The sequence below is a fragment of the Lissotriton vulgaris genome, unplaced genomic scaffold, assembly GCF_964263255.1.
Source record: "Lissotriton vulgaris unplaced genomic scaffold, aLisVul1.2 SCAFFOLD_2550, whole genome shotgun sequence".
Taxonomy (NCBI): Eukaryota; Metazoa; Chordata; class Amphibia; order Caudata; family Salamandridae; genus Lissotriton; species Lissotriton vulgaris.
In genome coordinates this window covers 98952-124585 of record NW_028252630.1, presented here as the reverse complement: position 1 = coordinate 124585, position 25634 = coordinate 98952, and the positions used below count along the sequence as shown (strand labels likewise).

Below are 25634 nucleotides of genomic sequence, written 5' to 3'. Positions count from 1 at the left end.
ATGCACATTTTATGTTACCCTCATTTAGGACCCACACACGCACATGCACCAACCGGCATGCCTCAAAAGATCTCCGACAAAGCGACCCTTCGGGGGACCCGTTGGGTATTGCAGCGCCGGTCCAAACGAGGAGCAAAGGCCCGATATTGAAGCAGTGACACCTCTTGGGGTGTGTGAGGGCAACAAGATGCAAGATATGTTCTTTCCCTTGATTGATGGGACCACCCTGCCTAGAACCTATGTCCCTCTTCTTCTATTGTTGAAGGCATATGGATGACTATTTGGATACAGTGTCCTCTTTTGTTTTGATGTGATTTTGGAGAGCATGGACACTGGGCCATTAATGGCTCCCAGGTCCCCCTTCTCCTTTTGATAGAGTATACTATTAATAAAACAGAAATAAAGCAGATCCCTCCAAGAAAGCCAGTGGCTAATGAGGGCTGATCCATTCCCACATTCTCTCTCAAGCTGAGCAAACATTTAATTGAGTGTCAAAGTAACCAATGGGCAAAGAAGTCTGGCCCAAAGCCTGTTTTGTTTACATAGAATTATGTATGATTAAATATTGTATGTGAGGAAAAACGAGGCCTTCACAACAAAATACCAGAGCTAGCTTTAAAAGAGCAGGAGGGTTTGAAAAGATGACAATCTGAATATAATATACAGCACTGACAGGCTTGTGGGCATGGCATTACAGCTCAGAGTGTGTGGTGTGAGAGTGCAGGCTTGGATAGGCCAGAGGGAAGTAGAATCTTGAAGGCTTCTTTTCAGGCAGCAGTGAGTCTAGTTCTGTTTGGTACCTTCCACTCTTTGTTTCTGGTTAGTTGGCCATATTAAGATGTCACAGAGAGTACGTCCACATGTGACTTTGAACAGTTGGTTCAATATAGTATAGCTGTAATGCACAGACAATTGGAATGACTCAGCACAGAGAGTATGTCAATAAGATGATAAGATGAGTTTATAAATTGTGAATCATAATCAGTAAGATAGAACATTTTCACACTGAGGTGCAGAGATCATTCTGTGTGGAACAGCAGCAGGAAAGCAAAACCTTTAGGAGTACACATTAAATGTTTCTAATTCTCTTATTCACCTTTGTCCCAACACAGGGCCTTTTCATTTTATCTGTCAAAAGGAAATACCTACTGATATAACTATTCCTAAAAGTTACTGCCCAACTTCTTTCTTACCACTCAGTTCAATTAGTTTAGAAAAAATCATGTTAGGCTCTCCTCTGAGAGCTAATGATGTGTTAAGTATATTTCACACAGTCAGGTATGTCAACCATCCTTGACACTTGAGATCTGAGGTTCCATATAAACGCCTTGATTTTTTTAGATTTGTCTGCATTTTTGACATGGTCCATCACAATATCATGCTGGAATATGTCAAGGTGGTTGGACTTCATGGATCAACTTTACACTGGCTTGCTTCATGCATCCAAGCAGTTAAATATACTTTCTTTGAATTTCAAATTTTATGAGTAGTGGAGTGTCAAAGGGCTCATTGTGCTACCTCATCTGTAATTATTTATATTGTCAAAACTCATTTCAGAGGGCCCTGGTGTATTCAGGAGCTATTGGGCCCAGTTGTAGTGGGTGAGTTCTTTTACCGAGGATCCTCCGGGCCTGACTTACTATAGATCCTTATAAACTGGGTCATGCATTTATTCTGAACTTGACTCTCATGGTATCCATAATCTGAGCTCAGTGGTGGCTCCTCTGCAATGGCAGAGGGACCCTGCCCCACTGCCTGATTCAGAGCCAGCAAATGTAAAATAGAACAATGCTACCGCAATATTTTATTTTACATTTTCTAGCACTGGACTAGCGGTGAGTGGTGGGGCTTAAGTATGGAAGGTGGGAGGAGTCGTGCAGCATGCACTCCACTCTGAATGTGCTCTTATTATTTTTGGCCAGCTATCTCAGGCAAACCAAAACACACATGAACACTTAGGTTTTCTTCAGCCCAGCTATGTTGTACAGCAGAGCTGGAGAAATCCCACAGACTCCCTTGTCTCAGCAAGGCGCCTTTCCCGCCTGCTCAGGCCAATGTCCGCACTGCAGACATTGGACAGATAGTCTTTCCCAGGGGGTGCTGAGACCAGAAGGCAGGAAGAGGAAAAGACGGCACAACAATGCGCGACACTGAAGATGGCAGGCTACAAAAGCTACGTTTGTTTTAAATATTGTGTTTCCCCCACGCGATACCTTCTGCACAAACCCACCCCCTTTTGTTTATGGCTGCAGCTGCTGTTTGGGCAGTTCAACTCTCCCTTTAGGGGAGATCAGATTAGTGACCACAGGCTCACACAAAGAGAAGGTACTCATGCCAGCTCCCCGCAGGGTGAGCTCCCCCCAGCTCACCGTGGACAGTTTGTGTGTCCAGCCGTCCACTATCCTCTGCTGCCTTAGGTTTGGGATTCCTCTGCTCATTTTCTGCCTTCTTTTCTGTCTGCTTTCTACTTGTTTTTCTCCCCACTTCTGCCCTCCATTTTAGCCTCCCTCTGCACCTTCAGTGAGTTATTTTGCCTTTTTCTGCATATTTCTTACGTTCATTTTTTCGCTTTCTGCTTTCTGTTTTATTCTAACCTTTATTTTGCCTGTATCTGCTTATTTCTGAACTTTATTTTGCCTCATTCAGCTCATTTTTGGCTGTTCATTGTATTCTTTCTGCTTTTTTATGACCTACCTCCTCTACACAGACTTTGCATCCACAGTGCCCAGATACCCCTAGGGTGGCAATTCTGTCCTATCCAAATGCTGAGTGATTGTTTGGTTGACAGATCCAAATGTGTGCAGCTATAAATCATTGCCAAATCAAATACTCCTTTTAGGGAAAAAAAGAAGTATTTTATTTCTAACCCTAGCCACACAAGGAAGAATATGACACTCATAAAGAATTAGACAGTGATCCTGGAGATGGAGCTCTAGTGTCTCTCTGGTGGTTCCCTGTCCCAATTACTCTTCTTGTTAATGATTGTAGTTATTGCACATTCTCTTTTAGTACCATCTGTAGCTGTATTTCTGAGAGAATTTCTCTGCAAAACCTCTAGGGGGCACTCCTCCATTTTGTTGTTTAAAATATTAAGAAGGGGACCAGAAGTTCCCTCCCTACACATACGTAGAACACCCTTTCTCTCTCTGTTTGTTTAAAATACGATCTGTAGCTGTCCAAGTCTCAAGAGAGTCCACTATGACTCTGACTTAAAATCAATAGTGTTCCAGAGCACACATGGTCCGTGTCACAGCAAATTGTCCTCTGAAGAATGAAAGCATCAGAGACCTGGAGTGCACCTTTATCATTTGCACTCACAGCTGCACGAGCCCAGGTCATGTGCACCCGCTCTGCGTGAGGACTTAGAAATCCTGTGTGATCTGAGGGGTCCTTAGGATTCTCTTGTCAGGTAAATGATCGCTTGCTTCCAATGTGGCTACAATGATCCTGTTCTGGGTCCCATGCTTTGGTGATGAGGTTCCTGTGATGTTCTCACTTCTCCAACAGGATAGAACAAGTTACCATCCTTGGTACTTCTAGTGACATCCTGCAGTATATGGGGTCACCACTGTTCGCCATCCATGGGCTCCGGCCTAGTCAACATGGTAAAGTTATTAACAGCGGTACACAGGATCACTGGACTGCACTGCACATGCTTCAACCCTTACCGCATAGCAATCATAACCATGGCGGTCCCTACTGGATATGGGGTTGCCATGGTGCTACAACGCAAGGCTTCAGCCCCTAAAGCATCTTCACTACAAGTTTGGCCAAACGGCTAGGGCAGTGAACCTCGGCCCTGAAAAACGCACTTACACTGAAAGTTGAAATTATATTTTGTACAAGGATCCCCAAATACTTGCTCTAGAGTTGTTGTGGTATTAGATTGTACTCATCCACATTTGTCAATCGAGAAAGCAAGGTAAAGCTTGTTTACTTGCTGAAAATAAAAATGTGCAGTCACGATTGTCCAGCTAACACATTAGTCTAAGCAAATAGTAACCCCAAAGTATTTTAGAGAAGAGCATATCAGGCATAGCACTCACTTTTGCTCTTTTGGCGTTATATTGTTCTACTAAGCACTGAGGCGCTTGCACTGAGCATGACAAAGCAAAATATTCCCCAGGCAAGGATCAACTGATGGATTCCAATGTAGTTTGTGTAATCTGCTGTGCAAGTTTGCCCCAAATGAATGTGATCCAGCGGGTCAAAAGAAATTCAGTCTCATATTTACAAACTCTTCACCACGATACTCACCATTATTTATTAATTTATCACTAGGCCCATTCTTGACTAAGACTTGTAATTTGACCTACTGAATCATATGACCTAATTAATCAAATCTAACAAACACTTTAATTAAGTCACATTTAATAGGTAATGGATTAACTAATGGTAACTCAAAGAAACGATCAAGACCAGCTTGTCATTTCAAAATCCATTTTATTAATTTTTATTTCAGAGCAGAAGCATTTCTCTTTATTAGCAACTTTTATTTCAGCAAATTAATTCAATTAAAGGCACAAAATGATAAACAAGTTCGAAGAACCAACATCAGCACGAGTAAAAAGCTCAAACAGTTATTTATTTATTTCTCCATATCCTATTTCCGTAAATTAGCTAAAGAAAAACCCTGTAAGTAAAGAAAAATCTCTAAGTCTTAAGTGAAAGGGAAATCTGGCAGCGTCTCTGGAGCACAGGATCAATCGAACAGTGCTCTTAGCAAGAGGGCAATTCTTATAGTATTTTCCTATCTAAAACTAACTAAAAGAATACAAATATTCGAGCAGAACAAGATTTCATTGGTCAACGAATGTCTTCCGATGTGGTCATCCGACTCTTACATAGCCAGAGTCACATTTTTCAAATGTGCCATTGTCTATTAAATAATGTCTTCGGCAGCTTCCGAGGAAAGTTACATTCGTGAAATATCAAAACTTCCTTCGTCCGCTCAAGCTTTTTCCGCTGCCGAACGACAAGTGCGGCCTTGACCATGAAGCAATCTGAACCAAATGTCCTAAGCTTCCACACAGCCTTTGTTTGCAAGCCTTTCTCCAAGAATTAATGTAGAAAAGCATTTTCACATTCCAGCGTAGCTGTGCAAGGCTCACTTTGGCTAAGCTTTTCGGACGTCCATTTTAGAAGTATACCACAAGCCTTTTTGCATGAGGGTGAGACTAGTATGCAAGGAAACACAAGACAATAATTAATTCAAGAAATGATATTTATTCTGTTACCCACCCCCTCTACTAATATTAACCCGTTAGCTATGTTACCTAGTTTTGCATACAAACAAATAAACAAACACTAACACATGAGACGACAATACGTAAACAAAAGCACATTTAAAAAGAATGCACATGCTATTATTTTCAAAACAGCTGTAGTTAATAAATAACAAAACAAGAGACAAAGTAAATATATTATTCAAAGCAAAACAACAAACATGACAAGAGCACAAATGGTTATACCCGCGTGTTGATGATGGTGTATATTACTCTAGGTTGAGTCAGTAAACGTGCAAATCATGCGACACACATTAGTAAAAATAAAAATCATGAGAGTTTCATTCATCACAAACTTTTCAGAAATAAATCTGAAAGTCCGCTCCATCAAATGCAAGTGAGGATTTTCTAATAGAAAAACACTAAAATGGTCCCTTTCTAAAAAGATAAGCTATGTCTTTACCAATGCGTGTTTGCTTTGACATTATCTAACGCCAAAAAACCACCGGGGCTTCAAAAGGCACATGATCACAGACATCACGATGCATACAGTCACATGCAATTACAAGCGGATCCTTGGGTATCCATCTTGGAATGGATTTCTTATTAAAGACAAGCAATGGCAATGCCAATCGGTCCCAGCATATTGATGAGTTTAGTGTGTAGTTTCTCATCTTATTTTTGGCGTGTTTTGGGTAATATTTAAAGTTTTGCTTTTAGCCCCGGCACCTCATGTTTTACAAATTAAGCACTGGCTGTGCAGCCACATAGGTCCCGCAAAAACAGCCTAAATGAAGGCCTTTATTTGGGACTTATACGGCTGCAGAGTGCTAGAAAGTTAAACCTAACACTCCTTCCCTTGAAAGAATTGTCTGCAAACTGTTCGTATTTGATTAAACAAACTTTTTTATCAAAAATCAAACAATCAGCAAACACCAAGGTTAACTTCCCAGCACTCTGCGGCAACATAAGTTCTAAATAAAGGCCTACACCAAGTGCCTAATTTGTAAAACGTAAAGTACTGGGACTAAAAGCAAAGCAGCAACTGGCATGTTTAACTTCCGTACTTTGAAGCCATATAAGTCCAAATAAAGGCCTATGTGTAGGCACGGCAGAGTGTTGGAGAGCATAAAGTTGCATTCGCTGCCTGTTTGATGTTTGATAGGCAAGGTTGTTTATTTAATAGCAAATAGTTTCCACATAATTCCTTCAATGGAAGTAATATTTACAGTTTACTTTGACATCCTATTTTTGACATGTTTTGGGTATTTTTAAAGTTTTACATTTAGCCACAGCACTTCATGTTTTACAAATTAAGCACTGTAAAGTAAGCCTTTATTTGGCACCTATGTGGCTGTAGAGTCCTGCAGAGCAAAAATGTAAGTTTCTGATTTGCTTTCAGCCCCGGCAACTCATGTTTTACAAATTAAGCACTGCTCTAAATACTTTCTTTGAATGAATTGTCTATAAACTATTTCCAGTTTAATAAACAAACTTGCCTACCAAAAATGAAACAAACAGTAACTACCATGTTTAACTTTGTAGTACTCTGCAGCCACATAAGTCCCAAACAAAGGCCTACATACAGTTCTTAATTTGTAAAACATGAAGTGCCGGGGCTAAAAGCACAGCAACAACTGCCACTTTCTTCTCTAAAACACTCTGCAGCCACATACGTCTCAAATGAAGGCCAACAGCCAATGCTTAATTTGTAAAACATGAAGTGTCTGGGCTAAAAGCAAAGCGACAACTACCACTTTTAACTTTGCAGCCCTCTGCAGCCATATAACTCCGAAAGAAAAGACTACACCAGGTGCTTAATTTGTAAAACATGATGTGCCGGTGATAAAAGCAAAGCAGCAACTGCCATGTTTAACTTTCCAGCACTCTGCAGCCACAAAAGTCCCAAATAAAGGCCTTTGTGGCAGAGTGCTGGAAAGTAAAGCATTTTGTGTTTTTGGGCATTTTCAAAGTTTAACTTTTTGCCCACAAACTTCATGTTTTCAAAATAACTACTGGAAGTACTCCTTTATTTGGGATTTACATGGCTGCAGAGGACTAAAGCGTTAAAATGGTAGTTTCTGCTTTTACAGTTACTACAGATTGAATGAAGGCAGGGCACCCAAGGAACCATTTCCAGAGGTGTCTTCTAATTTATATTAATCCCTGCTGTCTGTCTTTCTAACAGCGATGATTATCCACTCCGCTCCATCAGACGGCTGCCATCTCCTCGTCCCTCGCGTGCTTTTGTGAACTTACAGTATCTGTTGTTTCTCTGTTGGCAGCAGCCATCCTCCATCTTAGGATCAATTTCATGTAACCCTGTGTTGGGGTTCATCTAATAGTCACCATGACAACAGGTGACCTGAAGGTGAGTGCACCTATCATTATTCAAAACACATCCCAGATCGTGTTATTGATGTCTCATAGTCATTAAAAACAAACAGTGCTCGGTCCTATGAGGTCATTAGACTATGATGTCTCAGGGAGATAAAGGAGCGGCTACTGAGTAGTCACTGCAACTCAAAACCTTAGCAAGGTTAAATAAGGCACAACCTCAGTAAAGTGGGGTATCCTGTGAGAACTGAGAAAATGTTGAGTCATAGTCTACTCTAGAGTGCATCAAGGGTGAGCGCAGACAGCGCTACATTTTAAGTTTGTGGCCAGCGCCACTAGACTTCTTTTTAAGGCACAGGTGGTGCCCTCCTTACATACTCCTTGAAACACACCAAGATGGCAGCCCGGTGAGGAGCTCCGGCCAGGGGCTCCCTGCCAGACATAGCCTTTCTGGCTAAAATCCCCTAATTCCCACCTCACCTGGGTTTCCGTCCCCAACTATGGTCAACAATGCTCCATTCCTGCGCTTGAGGGCATGAGATTCTTGTCAGAATTTGCACTTGAGGGGGAGTCTGGCTCAGGTATCTCGCCATAGCCGACACCTACCCAGTCGGGCATCAGGCACAGCTCCCCTCTCAACTCTGCTGCTTGTCTTCCTCCTCCCCCACCTTCCTCTCTGAAGTCCAAGGTGACCAACATTAGGCAGAACGCTTTTTAATGCTGACAATGCTTCTCTGATCTCTCCGGATGGCTGCAGAAGAGCCGGGCAGAGGTTCTACCTTCTTGACTCTCCCCCTGCCGCCGAGCTTGGTTACTGCTGCCTTCCCTTTCAGTTACCTCATCTACTGCGACTCCTGCAAATCAACTCGGACAATTTGGGATTTATCAAAGGTGAGAACTATCCCCACTGCTCTTTGTGGCATTTTGAGCCTGTCACTCTTCTCTCCGTGCCTGGAAAGCGCCCATGCTGGCTCCAACTTTGCTGCCTCCTGTGCTCTTGGTCTGCTGTCCTGGCTCACGTTATAATCATAACATGAGGCGGAAACACAGTACAACATCGAGCGAGTATTTATTGAGGTACTGCAACACAGCGTCAGCGCGCCCGCCGCCTTCAGCCAGCAGCTGTTTTCTGACAGCTCAGCGTGCGACTCTCGTCATCGAACGTCATGACATAAACATTACACTGTGGCGAGAGGAGCGCTGCCCCAGTGTAATCAACATTATAACATACCCCCCTTTCCTCTACGCGCAGGTAGGGAATTAGGTAGATGGAAGGAAGAAAACACGGTAAGTTAGAGGCATGAACATAGAACAAAGCAATGAATCATCCTACCATGAAGTCATGTAAATGTTGAGGGTGTCTCCTGGCCCGCAAGGGTCTCTGGTAAGGTCGAGCTCCTTAAGGATCATGAGACTCAGCATTTGGGGTAGTTGCCCTTTGACCAGTGCTCAAGTTATCCCCACTGGGACCTGGTGCCCTCACTTCTGTACCTGTGCGAGCATTGTCAAGCAATTGGCGATCATGGGCCAACATGTAACCTGAACATGAATTCTTGGTGACAGCATTACTAGCCAAGGTTTTAGGAGAATGGTCGCATGAGCTGTACTTTGCTACCCTGCGTAGGTTCCATTTCTCCCCATTTTCCAACACAACATAGAAAGGGTACACTTCCTTTACCTTGAAGGGTCCACAAAACTTACATGGACCTCTGACCTATTGTCCGGAACGGACTTTGACCCAGTCACCTACAAGTATAATAGACGGGTTCTTTCCCTTGTCGTGTACTCTCCTGGAAGCATTACAGGGCTGCTCAAATCACAATCACCATCATTCTTTCCTTCAACCAATTCTCTGATCCAAGGAGGCACCAGTTTTGAAGCTGGTTTTCTGCCCCGCATGTCAATAAAGGGTACTTACCACAGACAACAGAACCCTCCCAGCCCAGACCCCCACTCAAGAGACATGCAACACTCTCAACCTCTTCTTTGTGGGAAAGATCATAAAAATCAAAAACTCTATCTCTCCCCCACCCCAGCCACACCCATCGGACACCTCCTCTAAAAAACCCTTGACCCTTACTACCTTCCCTGCTCTGAACCCTATTTCATTAGCCAAGCTCGCTACTCGTGTCAAATCTGGCTCCCCTAATGACTGCTGTCCGCCATCTGTCTTGCGGAATATCTGCCTCAATCTACCTGATTGTATTTTACCCCTGCTGAATGGTTCACTCAGCAGAGGCATTGTTCCTAGATCTCTTAAGGAGGCCATCCTAGTGCCCCTCCTCTAGAAACCTGGCGCCGACCCAGTGGAACCATCCAATTATTGTCCCATTTCCCTACTTCCTTACTTTTCCAAATTAATGGAGGCCCACGTCACCCGATGCCTGTCAAATTTTATTGACTCCTCTTGCCACCTTGAGCCCAACCAAACCGGCTTCAGACCTTCCCACTCTACTGAGGCCGTCATTCTGGCAGTCCTGGACACGCTGAGGAGTAACGCGGATGCGGGGATTCCCCAAGCCCTCGTACTCCTGGATCTGTCGACCGCATTCGACACGGTAGACCATAACATCCTTCTCCACCGTGTTGGACAGGCAGGCATCCAGGGTACCGCTCTCAAGTGGGTCGAGTCCTTCCTGACTGGAAGAACACAGGCTGTCCGCCTGGGCCCTTATACCGCAACAAAACCCCCCACGACCTATGGAGTCCCTCAAGGCTCCTCCCTTTCACCACTTCTATTCAACCTATACCTCCGGCCCTTGATTCACTCACTTCAGAAATGGGACATTATTGTTTACAACTATGCCGATGACCTGCAGATTGTCCTCCCTCTCAATTCACCTCATGGCATCAATACGTTTCACACTGTCAAGATCCACATCCAACATTGGATGAACCTGAATCAACTGAAGCTAAACCCCGGGAAAACTGAGCTCCTCCTCCCTGGACTCAGCCACGCTTACTGGGGTCCGCAGTTCTAGCCCTCTGAGCTAGGTCCCCCCCCAGTCCCGGTCAAATCAGTAAAAAGTCTGGGTGTGATTATCAACACTGAACTATTCCTCAAAGCTCAAGTGGGCGCGGTTATTTCATCTTGTATGCACCAGCTCTGGAAGATCCGCAAAGTTCGCCACTTACTTCCGCCCGCCGCACTTACCCAAGTTGTCATCTCGCTGGTACTCTCCCGTCTGGACTTTTCCAACTCCCTCTACTACGGTCTCCCACAATCTCTGCTGCACCGCCTTCAGGTTGTCCAGAACCGCCTCATTCATAAAACCCCCAGATGGCGATCGGCAAAACCTCTACTTCACAGACTGCATTGGCTACCAATATGCCAAAGGGCAGCCTTCAAGGTGGGCTGCCTCACATTCAAAGCCCTCCACTGTACCGGTCCCGCATTTCTCAAATCTCTAATCATTCCACATCGACCAATGCGCAACCTCCGATCAGCCTGCCTTCATTTGCTAGTCACCCCCAAAGCTAAAACCAAGAAATTCGGTGGTCGTCGCTTCTCCCACCTGGCTCCTGGGTTCTGGAATCTCCTCCCTCTTTCCATCAAAACCAGTCCTTCCCTCCTGAATTTTAGAAAATCGCTCAAAACTCACCTCTTCCCTCCCCTTCGTTAAAACTCCGTCACTCACGCCTTACGCTCACTCACTCTGTCTTTAAGCGCCAGGAAGCCTTTGTATTTACAACAAGGGGTGGTGAGGGACAGAGTCTCTGAATTAAACAGAATACTCTCACCCAGTCAAGAGATCAGGGCTAGATCCAACACCGTTTTTTAGCTCACTGCACCATCCCAGTTTCAGAACCTGGCTGTATGCAAATTAGTCTGTTCCTGTCCCAGTGCATGATGGGAACAGGGCAAACCAAACTACAAAAGCCAATTCTTACACTGGGAAGGAAACAAGCTACCGGGGACCGGTTTCTGGCATTTCAGCCGTCTTCGGCCCGGCTTGCTTGAATCCTGATGGTGCAATGAGCAAGGGACTCACATCTGAGTATACCCTTCCACGCTTAGGGTGGACAAAAATATTTACAACAAGGGGTGGTGAGGGACAGAGTCTCTGAATTAAACAGAATACTCTCACCCAGTCAAGAGATCAGGGCTAGATCCAACACCGTTTTTTAGCTCACTGCACCATCCCAGTTTCAGAAACTGGCTGTATGCAAATTAGTCTGTTCCTGTCCCAGTGCATGATGGGAACAGGGCAAACCAAACTACAAAAGCCAATTCTTACACTGGGAAGGAAACAAGCTACCGGGGACCGGTTTCTGGCATTTCAGCCGTCTTCGGCCCGGCTTGCTTGAATCCTGATGGTGCAATGAGCAAGGGACTCACATCTGAGTATACCCTTCCACGCTTAGGGTGGACAAAAATATTTACAACAAGGGGTGGTGAGGGACAGAGTCTCTGAATTAAACAGAATACTCTCACCCAGTCAAGAGATCAGGGCTAGATCCAACACCGTTTTTTAGCTCACTGCACCATCCCAGTTTCAGAACCTGGCTGTATGCAAATTAGTCTGTTCCTGTCCCAGTGCATGATGGGAACAGGGCAAACCAAACTACAAAAGCCAATTCTTACACTGGGAAGGAAACAAGCTACCGGGGACCGGTTTCTGGCATTTCAGCCGTCTTCGGCCCGGCTTGCTTGAATCCTGATGGTGCAATGAGCAAGGGACTCACATCTGAGTATACCCTTCCACGCTTAGGGTGGACAAAAATATTTACAACAAGGGGTGGTGAGGGACAGAGTCTCTGAATTAAACAGAATACTCTCACCCAGTCAAGAGATCAGGGCTAGATCCAACACCGTTTTTTAGCTCACTGCACCATCCCAGTTTCAGAACCTGGCTGTATGCAAATTAGTCTGTTCCTGTCCCAGTGCATGATGGGAACAGGGCAAACCAAACCAAACTACAAAAGCCAATTCTTACACTGGGAAGGAAACAAGCTACCGGGGACCGGTTTCTGGCATTTCAGCCGTCTTCGGCCCGGCTTGCTTGAATCCTGATGGTGCAATGAGCAAGGGACTCACATCTGAGTATACCCTTCCACGCTTAGGGTGGACAAAAATATTTACAACAAGGGGTGGTGAGGGACAGAGTCTCTGAATTAAACAGAATACTCTCACCCAGTCAAGAGATCAGGGCTAGATCCAACACCGTTTTTTAGCTCACTGCACCATCGCAGTTTCAGAACCTGGCTGTATGCAAATTAGTCTGTTCCTGTCCCAGTGCATGATGGGAACAGGGCAAACCAAACTACAAAAGCCAATTCTTACACTGGGAAGGAAACAAGCTACCGGGGACCGGTTTCTGGCATTTCAGCCGTCTTCGGCCCGGCTTGCTTGAATCCTGATGGTGCAATGAGCAAGGGACTCACATCTGAGTATACCCTTCCACGCTTAGGGTGGACAAAAATATTTACAACAAGGGGTGGTGAGGGACAGAGTCTCTGAATTAAACAGAATACTCTCACCCAGTCAAGAGATCAGGGCTAGATCCAACACCGTTTTTTAGCTCACTGCACCATCCCAGTTTCAGAACCTGGCTGTATGCAAATTAGTCTGTTCCTGTCCCAGTGCATGATGGGAACAGGGCAAACCAAACTACAAAAGCCAATTTTGGCCACTATAGGTGTGGCAGGGTATACTCAGACATGAGTCCCTTTCTCACTGCACCATCAGGATTCAAGCAAGCCGGGCCGAAGAAGGCTGAAATGCCAGAAACCGGTCCCCGGTAGCTTGTCTCCTTTCTGGTAAAGAATTGGCTTGGTAGTTTAGTCTGCCCTGTTCCCATGATGCACTGGGCCAGGGACAGACTGATTTGCATATAGCCAGGTTCTGAGCTGGGATGGTGCAGTGAGATAAATAACGGGGATGGATCAAGCCCTGATCTTTGGACTGGGTAAGAGTGGTGTGCTTAATTCAGACACTCTGTTCATCACCACCCCCTTTTCTGAATCGTTTTTGGCCACTATAGGTGTGGCAGGGTATACTCAGACATGAGTCCCTTTCTCACTGCACCATCAGGATTCAAGCAAGCCGGGCCGAAGAAGGCTGAAATGCCAGAAACCGGTCCCCGGTAGCTTGTCTCCTTTCTGGTAAAGAATTGGCTTGGTAGTTTAGTCTGCCCTGTTCCCATGATGCACTGGGCCAGGGACAGACTGATTTGCATATAGCCAGGTTCTGAGCTGGGATGGTGCAGTGAGATAAATAACGGGGATGGATCAAGCCCTGATCTTTGGACTGGGTAAGAGTGGTGTGCTTAATTCAGACACTCTGTTCATCACCACCCCCTTTTCTGAATCGTTTTTGGCCACTATAGGTGTGGCAGGGTATACTCAGACATGAGTCCCTTTCTCACTGCACCATCAGGATTCAAGCAAGCCGGGCCGAAGAAGGCTGAAATGCCAGAAACCGGTCCCCGGTAGCTTGTCTCCTTTCTGGTAAAGAATTGGCTTGGTAGTTTAGTCTGCCCTGTTCCCATGATGCACTGGGCCAGGGACAGACTGATTTGCATATAGCCAGGTTCTGAGCTGGGATGGTGCAGTGAGATAAATAACGGGGATGGATCAAGCCCTGATCTTTGGACTGGGTAAGAGTGGTGTGCTTAATTCAGACACTCTGTTCATCACCACCCCCTTTTCTGAATCGTTTTTGGCCACTATAGGTGTGGCAGGGTATACTCAGACATGAGTCCCTTTCTCACTGCACCATCAGGATTCAAGCAAGCCGGGCCGAAGAAGGCTGAAATGCCAGAAACCGGTCCCCGGTAGCTTGTCTCCTTTCTGGTAAAGAATTGGCTTGGTAGTTTAGTCTGCCCTGTTCCCATGATGCACTGGGCCAGGGACAGACTGATTTGCATATAGCCAGGTTCTGAGCTGGGATGGTGCAGTGAGATAAATAACGGGGATGGATCAAGCCCTGATCTTTGGACAGGGTAAGAGTGGTGTGCTTAATTCAGACACTCTGTTCATCACCACCCCCTTTTCTGAATCGTTTTTGGCCACTATAGGTGTGGCAGGGTATACTCAGACATGAGTCCCTTTCTCACTGCACCATCAGGATTCAAGCAAGCCGGGCCGAAGAAGGCTGAAATGCCAGAAACCGGTCCCCAGTAGCTTGTCTCCTTTCTGGTAAAGAATTGGCTTGGTAGTTTAGTCTGCCCTGTTCCCATGATGCACTGGGCCAGGGACAGACTGATTTGCATATAGCCAGGTTCTGAGCTGGGATGGTGCAGTGAGATAAATAACGGGGATGGATCAAGCCCTGATCTTTGGACTGGGTAAGAGTGGTGTGCTTAATTCAGACACTCTGTTCATCACCACCCCCTTTTCTGAATCGTTTTTGGCCACTATAGGTGTGGCAGGGTATACTCAGACATGAGTCCCTTTCTCACTGCACCATCAGGATTCAAGCAAGCCGGGCCGAAGAAGGCTGAAATGCCAGAAACCGGTCCCCGGTAGCTTGTCTCCTTTCTGGTAAAGAATTGGCTTGGTAGTTTAGTCTGCCCTGTTCCCATGATGCACTGGGCCAGGGACAGACTGATTTGCATATAGCCAGGTTCTGAGCTGGGATGGTGCAGTGAGATAAATAACGGGGATGGATCAAGCCCTGATCTTTGGACTGGGTAAGAGTGGTGTGCTTAATTCAGACACTCTGTTCATCACCACCCCCTTTTCTGAATCGTTTTTGGCCACTATAGGTGTGGCAGGGTATACTCAGACATGAGTCCCTTTCTCACTGCACCATCAGGATTCAAGCAAGCCGGGCCGAAGAAGGCTGAAATGCCAGAAACCGGTCCCCGGTAGCTTGTCTCCTTTCTGGTAAAGAATTGGCTTGGTAGTTTAGTCTGCCCTGTTCCCATGATGCACTGGGCCAGGGACAGACTGATTTGCATATAGCCAGGTTCTGAGCTGGGATGGTGCAGTGAGATAAATAACGGGGATGGATCAAGCCCTGATCTTTGGACTGGGTAAGAGTGGTGTGCTTAATTCAGACACTCTGTTCATCACCACCCCCTTTTCTGAATCGTTTTTGGCCACTATAGGTGTGGCAGGGTATACTCAGACATGAGTCCCTTTCTCACTGCACCATCAGGATTCAAGCAAGCCGGGCCGAAGAAGGCTGAAATGCCAGAAACTGGTCCCCGGTAGCTTGTCTCCTTTCTGGTAAAGAATTGGCTTGGTAGTTTAGTCTGCCCTGTTCCCATGATGCACTGGGCCAGGGACAGACTGATTTGCATATAGCCAGGTTCTGAGCTGGGATGGTGCAGTGAGATAAATAACGGGGATGGATCAAGCCCTGATCTTTGGACTGGGTAAGAGTGGTGTGCTTAATTCAGACACTCTGTTCATCACCACCCCCTTTTCTGAATCGTTTTTGGCCACTATAGGTGTGGCAGGGTATACTCAGACATGAGTCCCTTTCTCACTGCACCATCAGGATTCAAGCAAGCCGGGCCGAAGAAGGCTGAAATGCCAGAAACCGGTCCCCGGTAGCTTGTCTCCTTTCTGGTAAAGAATTGGCTTGGTAGTTTAGTCTGCCCTGTTCCCATGATGCACTGGGCCAGGGACAGACTGATTTGCATATAGCCAGGTTCTGAGCTGGGATGGTGCAGTGAGATAAATAACGGGGATGGATCAAGCCCTGATCTTTGGACTGGGTAAGAGTGGTGTGCTTAATTCAGACACTCTGTTCATCACCACCCCCTTTTCTGAATCGTTTTTGGCCACTATAGGTGTGGCAGGGTATACTCAGACATGAGTCCCTTTCTCACTGCACCATCAGGATTCAAGCAAGCCGGGCCGAAGAAGGCTGAAATGCCAGAAACCGGTCCCCGGTAGCTTGTCTCCTTTCTGGTAAAGAATTGGCTTGGTAGTTTAGTCTGCCCTGTTCCCATGATGCACTGGGCCAGGGACAGACTGATTTGCATATAGCCAGGTTCTGAGCTGGGATGGTGCAGTGAGATAAATAACGGGGATGGATCAAGCCCTGATCTTTGGACTGGGTAAGAGTGGTGTCCTTAATTCAGACACTCTGTTCATTACCACCCCCTTTTCTGAATCGTTTTTGGCCACTATAGGTGTGGCAGGGTATACTCAGACATGAGTCCCTTTCTCACTGCACCATCAGGATTCAAGCAAGCCGGGCCGAAGAAGGCTGAAATGCCAGAAACCGGTCCCCGGTAGCTTGTCTCCTTTCTGGTAAAGAATTGGCTTGGTAGTTTAGTCTGCCCTGTTCCCATGATGCACTGGGCCAGGGACAGACTGATTTGCATATAGCCAGGTTCTGAGCTGGGATGGTGCAGTGAGATAAATAACGGGGATGGATCAAGCCCTGATCTTTGGACTGGGTAAGAGTGGTGTGCTTAATTCAGACACTCTGTTCATCACCACCCCCTTTTCTGAATCGTTTTTGGCCACTATAGGTGTGGCAGGGTATACTCAGACATGAGTCCCTTTCTCACTGCACCATCAGGATTCAAGCAAGCCGGGCCGAAGAAGGCTGAAATGCCAGAAACCGGTCCCCGGTAGCTTGTCTCCTTTCTGGTAAAGAATTGGCTTGGTAGTTTAGTCTGCCCTGTTCCCATGATGCACTGGGCCAGGGACAGACTGATTTGCATATAGCCAGGTTCTGAGCTGGGATGGTGCAGTGAGATAAATAACGGGGATGGATCAAGCCCTGATCTTTGGACTGGGTAAGAGTGGTGTGCTTAATTCAGACACTCTGTTCATCACCACCCCCTTTTCTGAATCGTTTTTGGCCACTATAGGTGTGGCAGGGTATACTCAGACATGAGTCCCTTTCTCACTGCACCATCAGGATTCAAGCAAGCCGGGCCGAAGAAGGCTGAAATGCCAGAAACCGGTCCCCGGTAGCTTGTCTCCTTTCTGGTAAAGAATTGGCTTGGTAGTTTAGTCTGCCCTGTTCCCATGATGCACTGGGCTAGGGACAGACTGATTTGCATATAGCCAGGTTCTGAGCTGGGATGGTGCAGTGAGATAAATAACGGGGATGGATCAAGCCCTGATCTTTGGACTGGGTAAGAGTGGTGTGCTTAATTCAGACACTCTGTTCATCACCACCCCTTTTTCTGAATCGTTTTTGGCCACTATAGGTGTGGCAGGGTATACTCAGACATGAGTCCCTTTCTCACTGCACCATCAGGATTCAAGCAAGCCGGGCCGAAGAAGGCTGAAATGCCAGAAACCGGTCCCCGGTAGCTTGTCTCCTTTCTGGTAAAGAATTGGCTTGGTAGTTTAGTCTGCCCTGTTCCCATGATGCACTGGGCCAGGGACAGACTGATTTGCATATAGCCAGGTTCTGAGCTGGGATGGTGCAGTGAGATAAATAACGGGGATGGATCAAGCCCTGATCTTTGGACTGGGTAAGAGTGGTGTGCTTAATTCAGACACTCTGTTCATCACCACCCCCTTTTCTGAATCGTTTTTGGCCACTATAGGTGTGGCAGGGTATACTCAGACATGAGTCCCTTTCTCACTGCACCATCAGGATTCAAGCAAGCCGGGCCGAAGAAGGCTGAAATGCCAGAAACCGGTCCCCGGTAGCTTGTCTCCTTTCTGGTAAAGAATTGGCTTGGTAGTTTAGTCTGCCCTGTTCCCATGATGCACTGGGCCAGGGACAGACTGATTTGCATATAGCCAGGTTCTGAGCTGGGATGGTGCAGTGAGATAAATAACGGGGATGGATCAAGCCCTGATCTTTGGACTGGGTAAGAGTGGTGTGCTTAATTCAGACACTCTGTTCATCACCACCCCCTTTTCTGAATCGTTTTTGGCCACTATAGGTGTGGCAGGGTATACTCAGACATGAGTCCCTTTCTCACTGCACCATCAGGATTCAAGCAAGCCGGGCCGAAGAAGGCTGAAATGCCAGAAACCGGTCCCCGGTAGCTTGTCTCCTTTCTGGTAAAGAATTGGCTTGGTAGTTTAGTCTGCCCTGTTCCCATGATGCACTGGGCCAGGGACAGACTGATTTGCATATAGCCAGGTTCTGAGCTGGGATGGTGCAGTGAGATAAATAACGGGGATGGATCAAGCCCTGATCTTTGGACTGGGTAAGAGTGGTGTGCTTAATTCAGACACTCTGTTCATCACCACCCCCTTTTCTGAATCAGGAAGCCTTTGGTGTTAGCGCGCTATATAAGTTGCACTTAACATAACATAACAACAATAGACAACTCGTCAATGACTGCATTGAAAGGTCTGATGCTAATTGGCAGGATGCTTTCCCTACATCTACCCTTAGAGATGAGGTTCATAACGTTCTTTAGAACTTCATCCTGAGTCATAGCTTCTGCCCACTCTTTTTTACTGACTGCGTCACGACTCCACTGAATTACATCCTCAAGACTGAAGATAGCTCCTTCTCTCTCTTTTTGTGACACTCCTGTGTTTTCTACATCCTCCCACTTCAAGGATAGGAGTGACATACAATCGGCCTGTACATTACGCCAGCCCGAAATGAATTCAACATCAAAATTGTACTTCTGTAGTCTGGAGGCTAGCCTAGCCAGTCTGGCTGACCCCTTTCCTGTTACACCTGGTGAGAGTATTTTCAATAAAGGCTTTTGGTCAGTGCGAAATTTAAACCTACGCCCTCACACATACATCCTGAAATACTCCACACCCCAAGCGGCTGCCAGGATTTCCTTTTCTATAACAGAATAACAGCGCTCAGTAGTAGTCAAAGTACAAGATAAAAAAGCCACTGTTTTCTCACTAGTGCCATCACTCTGTGATAACACAGCTCCTATGCCAGTATCACTTGCATCCACTGTGATAATAGTCTTCCCATGCACATCAAAAGGAACCAAAATGCCAGCATTGCATATTTCCATCTTAATGTCATCAACATTTTCTGGTCGTCCCCCCAACAGAACCTGACTCCTTTCCTCAAGAGCACCTTCAGGGGTTCTGTCTTACTCGCAAAGTTCTTCACAAATTTTGAGTCATACTCAATTAGCCCAATAAATGAGTCTACTTGGTCTCTATTTGTGGGAACAGGAGTCAATTTTATGGATTCCAGTAAGTCTCTTTGGTTTTACACCATCGGACGAGATGGAATGCCCCAGATATTCCAACTCCGTTGCCAAAAAAGAAAATATTTCCCTGCGCAATTTCTAACCAGATTCCAAAATCCTCGCAAGAGCTTCTTTCAAGGCAGAGTTATGGTCACTCACACTCTCACCAAATACCAAAATATTGTCCTGGAAGAAAATAATATTCTTCACACCTTTGAAAATCTCCGTGACCATCCTTTGAAACACACTTGCAGCTCAACATAACCCGAAGGGCATTCTCGTAAATTGGAATATCCCTTCATTGGTAATGAAGGCTGTCAAGTGTTTCGAAGATTCATGCAAGCCTATCTGATGGTAAGCATGACGAAGGTCAAGTTTCGAAAAGTATTTTGCTCCTTTATGCAATACCATCATTTCGTTTATGTTAGGTAGAGGAAAAGTGTCAGGAATAACATTGTGGTGCAAACTCCTAAGATCAACACAGAAACGAAAATTTCCATCGGTTTTCTGTGAAATTACAACAGGGGAAATCCACGATGAGCATTCAATAGGTTCTATGACTCCATTGGATAGCATCTCATCCAACATTTTCTTCACCTCCCTCCTAACCATGATGGGAACCTTTCTCAGGTTGTGTTGCACAGAGACACCATTACTTTTGAGCTTTATCTTGTGTACATATCCCTCTAGATTGCCCAGCTCATCTCTGGAAACACCTTTACCTCCCTCCGATGTCTTCCACTGAAAGGTCATCCACCATCATAACGTGTTCAATAGCGTGTGGGTCAATTCTGATGTGGAGGTCAAATTGGTGATACCATCCTAAAATATGGGGTCCTGATTCTGCTACATACACTTTACCCCTCACAGATCTTCCTTTGAAAAGAATATCAGTTGCCATGTAACCTAGTATGTCTATCTGCTCACCTTGATACCTACTGGGGTTTATATCTTTGGGCATCAGCTTTTTGTTAGGCCACTCCTGTTTGAATTTTTTTTGGTATGATAGTATACAGTGACCCAGAGTCAACCATCAAATCTACACTTTTGTCACCAATGACAAACCCTGCTTTTGGCCTGTGTTTCCTCCTGTCGTCTAAATTGTGAGGTTCAGTGAGAAGAATTTCTCCACTCTCACCACCGTCATATAATGAAGGTTCAACGCACAAGATCCTATCAGGTCTGTAAGAGTATTCATATACAGCAGACTCTTCAGATAACATGGCCACCTTTCCTTTGTTACCATCCCTACACATTCTTGCAAAATTACCCTTGCGTCCACACCTCCTACATTCTTTCCCAATGGCCCAACAATGCTTTGAGTCAGACGTGTGATAGGCGCTGCGACACTTTCCACAAGTCTTGTTTCCAAACCTACTGGGATATGTTCTACCCCCTGAAGTATTCTTCACAGCTTTAAACCTGGTAGAGCCAGCTACCTCCCCTTCACACCCCTCTACAACAGAAGTTTCGCTCTCACTAGGCATGTTACCCTTTGAATCCCTGCGATCCATTTCTTAGATGCAAGAATCTGACTCCTCTATTATTTTGGCATCTTTAAGAGAGGGGTCCTTAGCAGCCCATAAGCGTGCTTGTGTTCTCTGCTTCTACATTGAACAATGAGTTGGTCCTGGGTCATTTCTTTGGTCATAGGGCCAAATTTACACTTTAGTGAGAGTTCACGAAGTCTTGTGACAAAGTCATCAATAGACTCCCCAACTTTCTGTGGCTAGGTATAAAACTTGTATCTCGTCAACGCTATGTTTGTTTCTTTTGCAAATCTCCTCCTCAAAAACATCCTGAATAGGTTGACCTCGTTCGTTATTTGCAACAGGTAGGTACTTAAAAATATGTTGTCCTTCTTTACCTAAATTTGTAAGCAAAATTGCTCTTTTCCTATTGCTACTGTAGTCCTGCGCATCAAAGGCCTCCAAATAATTATCAAATATCTCAATCCACTCATCCCATTCTATACTGGTATTCACTGGCTGGTTGAGGAAGTGAGGAGGAGTAGACACAGCAGATACATCAAGGGTACTTATATCCATTTTAACTTAAATGTATGCTCTAAACCAATTAACTGGTAACACTGCTTGGAATATATGCTTATATCCACTTCCTTTTTATATGTTACTCTTCTTGGTAGATGTGCTTTAAATGACATATATGTACCGCTTTATTCCATTGGGTGGAATTGTTTCTCTTTGAGCAGCTGCAGTTTCCTTGAAAATAATATTTTTTCAATTTCCTTTAACTTGACCCTGTTGGTCCTGAAGACGATGACTCTCCGTTCCAATTCGCCTTAACAACGTCTTTAGACATGTGATTCCGCTCTCACCCCGGACTGCAATTGCCCACGATGTGGCTCCTTACAATCTCAGCATATGCGTCGTTCGATTCGGGCTCTCACCATTTCTGTCACAAAGCGCAGACTTCAGATCGTCCCTATGAACCGCTTGACAGTTTCAGTCAGGAGATACCACTTTTCCCCTCACGGTTTCCGTTATCCCCACTCTGCAGATCTTGACACATGACGGCAGGTTATTTGCCACGCCGCCTCTATCTGTGCGATCTTGCCCTTGCACTTGCACAGTACTTTCTTGCTTTGTCGCCCGTCGCGTGCCCTGCACACATTTCTCTTTTTCACACTTCTTTCTTTATTCACATCGGGCAAACCTTACAGTGCGTCTTCAAACTGTTTCCCTCGACGAGTCACCTTACGCTCCTGTTAAATTTCAGGCTCCACTAGTCAGCTGATGCACCTGTCACATCTAATACGCCCGTTTTCTCTGTAAATGATGTTACCTCGCCTCTTCGCACAGCTGACACTCCAGATGCTGATACCTCTACTATACCTTGCTATGATTATTTTAATGTGATCCACCTTTCGCCGTCACATTTTTTTTCCCGTCAATCTCACTCCATTGACACTCACGTCCAGCGTAGCAAATTCTCTCCCGTTTTCCTCACGCTTTCCTTATAACTTCTCGTTACTCACAGTCGTCTCCTTCACTTTTCTTTTACTGCGTGGGAACACCTTTCTCCAGGGACACGTCGCGGTGAACTCCAATGACAGGTTCTCTTCACCCTTTCACCAGAGGACTTCACTCGCCTCGTAACTTTACATGTCGCCTTTCCACTGTACCCTGTATTGCTCGCCGACTGAAGACCACCTCGTCACCAAGAACATGTTATAATCATAACTGAAACATGGTACAACATTGAGTATTTATTAAGGTACTGCAACACAGCGTCAGCGCGCCCGCCTCTCGTCATCGAACGTCATGACATAAACATTACGAGGAGCGCAGTGTAATCAACATTATAACAGCTCCCATAACAGCTCCCATAACAGTTCCTCCCGTGACCTATCGACAATGGATCCGACACCCAAGCCCAGAACATTTGCACATGGATACGACACAGCGGCGACTCAAAAATAGACTGCCCCCACCTCGCCTGACTTTCTGGCTCCTTTCCCCATCTAGTGCCTCTCCATGAAATCAGCTCTTCTTTTTCTTTTTCCTCTGGACTTAGCCCCTCTGGCTTCTGGAATTGGATCCTTATGCTCCCCGCCATTTTGGGACTATCTTTCACTGCCTCTCCTACCCACGATCCGCCATTTTACCAATTCCTGTCCCATACTCCATCCCCACTGGTCTCCTGCTGGGCTACATCGCGATTGTCTATCCTTTGCCACGGACTTGCTCCTCGTTTTTTTCTGTTTTTGTTGACATCTCTGGTGCCTTTTCCATTTTTGTTTCCCTCTCACCTTCCTGTCCTTATCTTCTTTCCTTACCCTTTCCTTTCTGTGCTCCCCCTTTCTCTTCTCCTGCCCCTTAGGCTGTTTCTTGCCATCGCTTAACCTTCTCTTTTACTGTTATTCCTCTTGTGGTTTGTTTCCTCATCATGCGTCTTCTCATTGCCATTCCCCGAGTATTCTCATATCCTTAACTTGTGTTCCTTTTTTCTATTGTGCAACATTGTGTAATTGTTTTGTAACTTTGTGTAACTTGATTCGTACTCATACTTTGTAAAAAGCTCTGATACCTCCGGGTCTAGCCAGCGCGATATAAAACTCAAAATAAATAAATAAATACGTTTGGGGACATTCAGTGCAATTAAAGGGTGTTTAAAACTGAGCTAAAGGAGGACAAATACAGGGAAATACAGGAAGAAAGAAGAAATGGCAATAATGTGACAGTAGTAAGAGGAGATTTCTGAAGAGAATTAGGCCCCATCCTGAGCACTACCCTCTTCATTTCAATGTGCACCTTTCAGTGATGACACATTTCAAGAATATAAACAACCCTAAAAAAACAGAAATCATTCTCCTTGATCCTAAAGGCAACCAGCACCCCATTCAACACTGGACCTCTGATCTTTAAACTCCCAACTGCTCTCTTTCTACTTCCAATGCAGTTAAATCCCTCGGTATAAGCATCGACCAGAACCTCAGTCTTACTCCCCAAATAAAAAATGTGTCCAAAGGAACTCCCTTCACTCTTCACAACCTCAAGAAAATTAAACTCTTCATTCCTGCTGATGACTTTTAAGTAGTTGTTCATTCACTGTTACTGTCTAGATTGGACTATGGTAATGCCATTCTCTCGGGAACAAAGAAAGTCCACTTAGCCTCAATCAAATCAGTCCTTAACCTCACGACCAGGCTTATCACAGATTGTAAGCAGTTTGACCACATCTCCCCTACCCTCAAAGTTCTCAAATTGATTCCCATCGAAGATAGATCCATCTACATGACCGCTTGCATTACGCATAAAGCCCTTCATCAACCAACCCCATTGTATCTCTCAGATAAACTCAACAAAGCAGGCTGCTCTAGAGAATCGAGGCGCACCAAGGCTCTCATGATAGTCACTCCAATGTTAAACAAGAAATCTACACAAACTTGCTCTTTCGCTGGAAATGTACCTACTATCTGGAACTCACTCACTAAAGATGTACGTTGCAACCCCTCCTACCTCAGCTCCGAAAAAGACCTCAAGCTGCACCTTCTCAACAAACACTGGGGTCCTTAATCCTTGCCACCTAACATGGTTTCACAATCTGCCCCTTACTATACTAGGTTCCCGCTACATTATACCTGACTACCTGACTCACTTCCCCCTCTTCTCGTTCCTGCATGTACTTCCAATCTCCCCCCCTCTAGTTCTCTTGTAATTACCGCCTACGCCTGCATGTATCACCTTTCCCATCACCCTTCTCAGTTCCCCCCCTACTTTTATACTCCCCTCTCATCCCTGACCATCCACGATAGTTTAACTATTCAATACTGGCTAGGGTCTAATAGTATGTTTTTACTGTACTGTGTAGATTGCTCTAATTGTATTTCTTTTTACCTTTTGGTACAAATATTATAGTGCAATTTTTTTTTCGTCATCTCACTATTGTAAAGCGCTTCGATACCCTTGGGTCTACCCAGCGCTCTATAAAACCTTTTAAAAAACATAAATCTTACCTCCAGTTATCAGTGCCTGGAGCATGGTGACAGCTGCAAGGAGGGCCCTCATGGTGGTTATAGAGTAAGGAATAGGGTGATGGCGTCTTCTGCATCTGATCACCTGCCTGTGTTCTTTGTACGTCTCATGCTCAGGGCATGTCTTTTATACTCTCACAGAAGAGGAGGGGCACAGGATACCTGAGATCTGTACACTGGAAAAGACGTGATGTGTCTGACGTTTCATTTGTGACTGCCTTGTGATTGGGTGCACTTAGAGATGTACTAAATGAAATCTTATGTTAATGGATAATGTGGATTTATTGCATACCACATTGAACTGAAGCCACAAACATAAGTGCAAGGCTGAATTCTAGTTCCTTTACAAACAAAAATGTTTGCGGAATCATAACTATGAATAACATCTGTTCTCTTCCAGGGACGGGGTATTGACTACATCGGGAAATTATTGCATCATCAACAGTTTTCCTGCGAAACATTTTGTTTTTTTCAAGCATGTTGAGATTTATCAGGAAAAAGTCCCAAAGAAAAAGCAAAACATGA

The 25634-nt window shown here is 45.3% G+C and overlaps 1 protein-coding gene across 1 annotated transcript in view; it reads right to left on the bottom strand.

Annotated features, from left to right (window-relative positions):
* LOC147662092 (phospholipase A2 inhibitor and Ly6/PLAUR domain-containing protein-like) overlaps nt 1-25167 on the bottom strand; it is a 72089-nt gene extending 46922 nt beyond the window's left edge. Inside the window, exon 1 of the mRNA XM_086951117.1 lies at nt 25092-25167. Coding sequence (XP_086807243.1) covers nt 25092-25143 — 52 coding nt within the window. The 5' untranslated portion in view covers nt 25144-25167. The remainder of the gene's footprint in view (nt 1-25091) is intronic.
* Nucleotides 25168-25634: the final 467 nt, after the last annotated feature.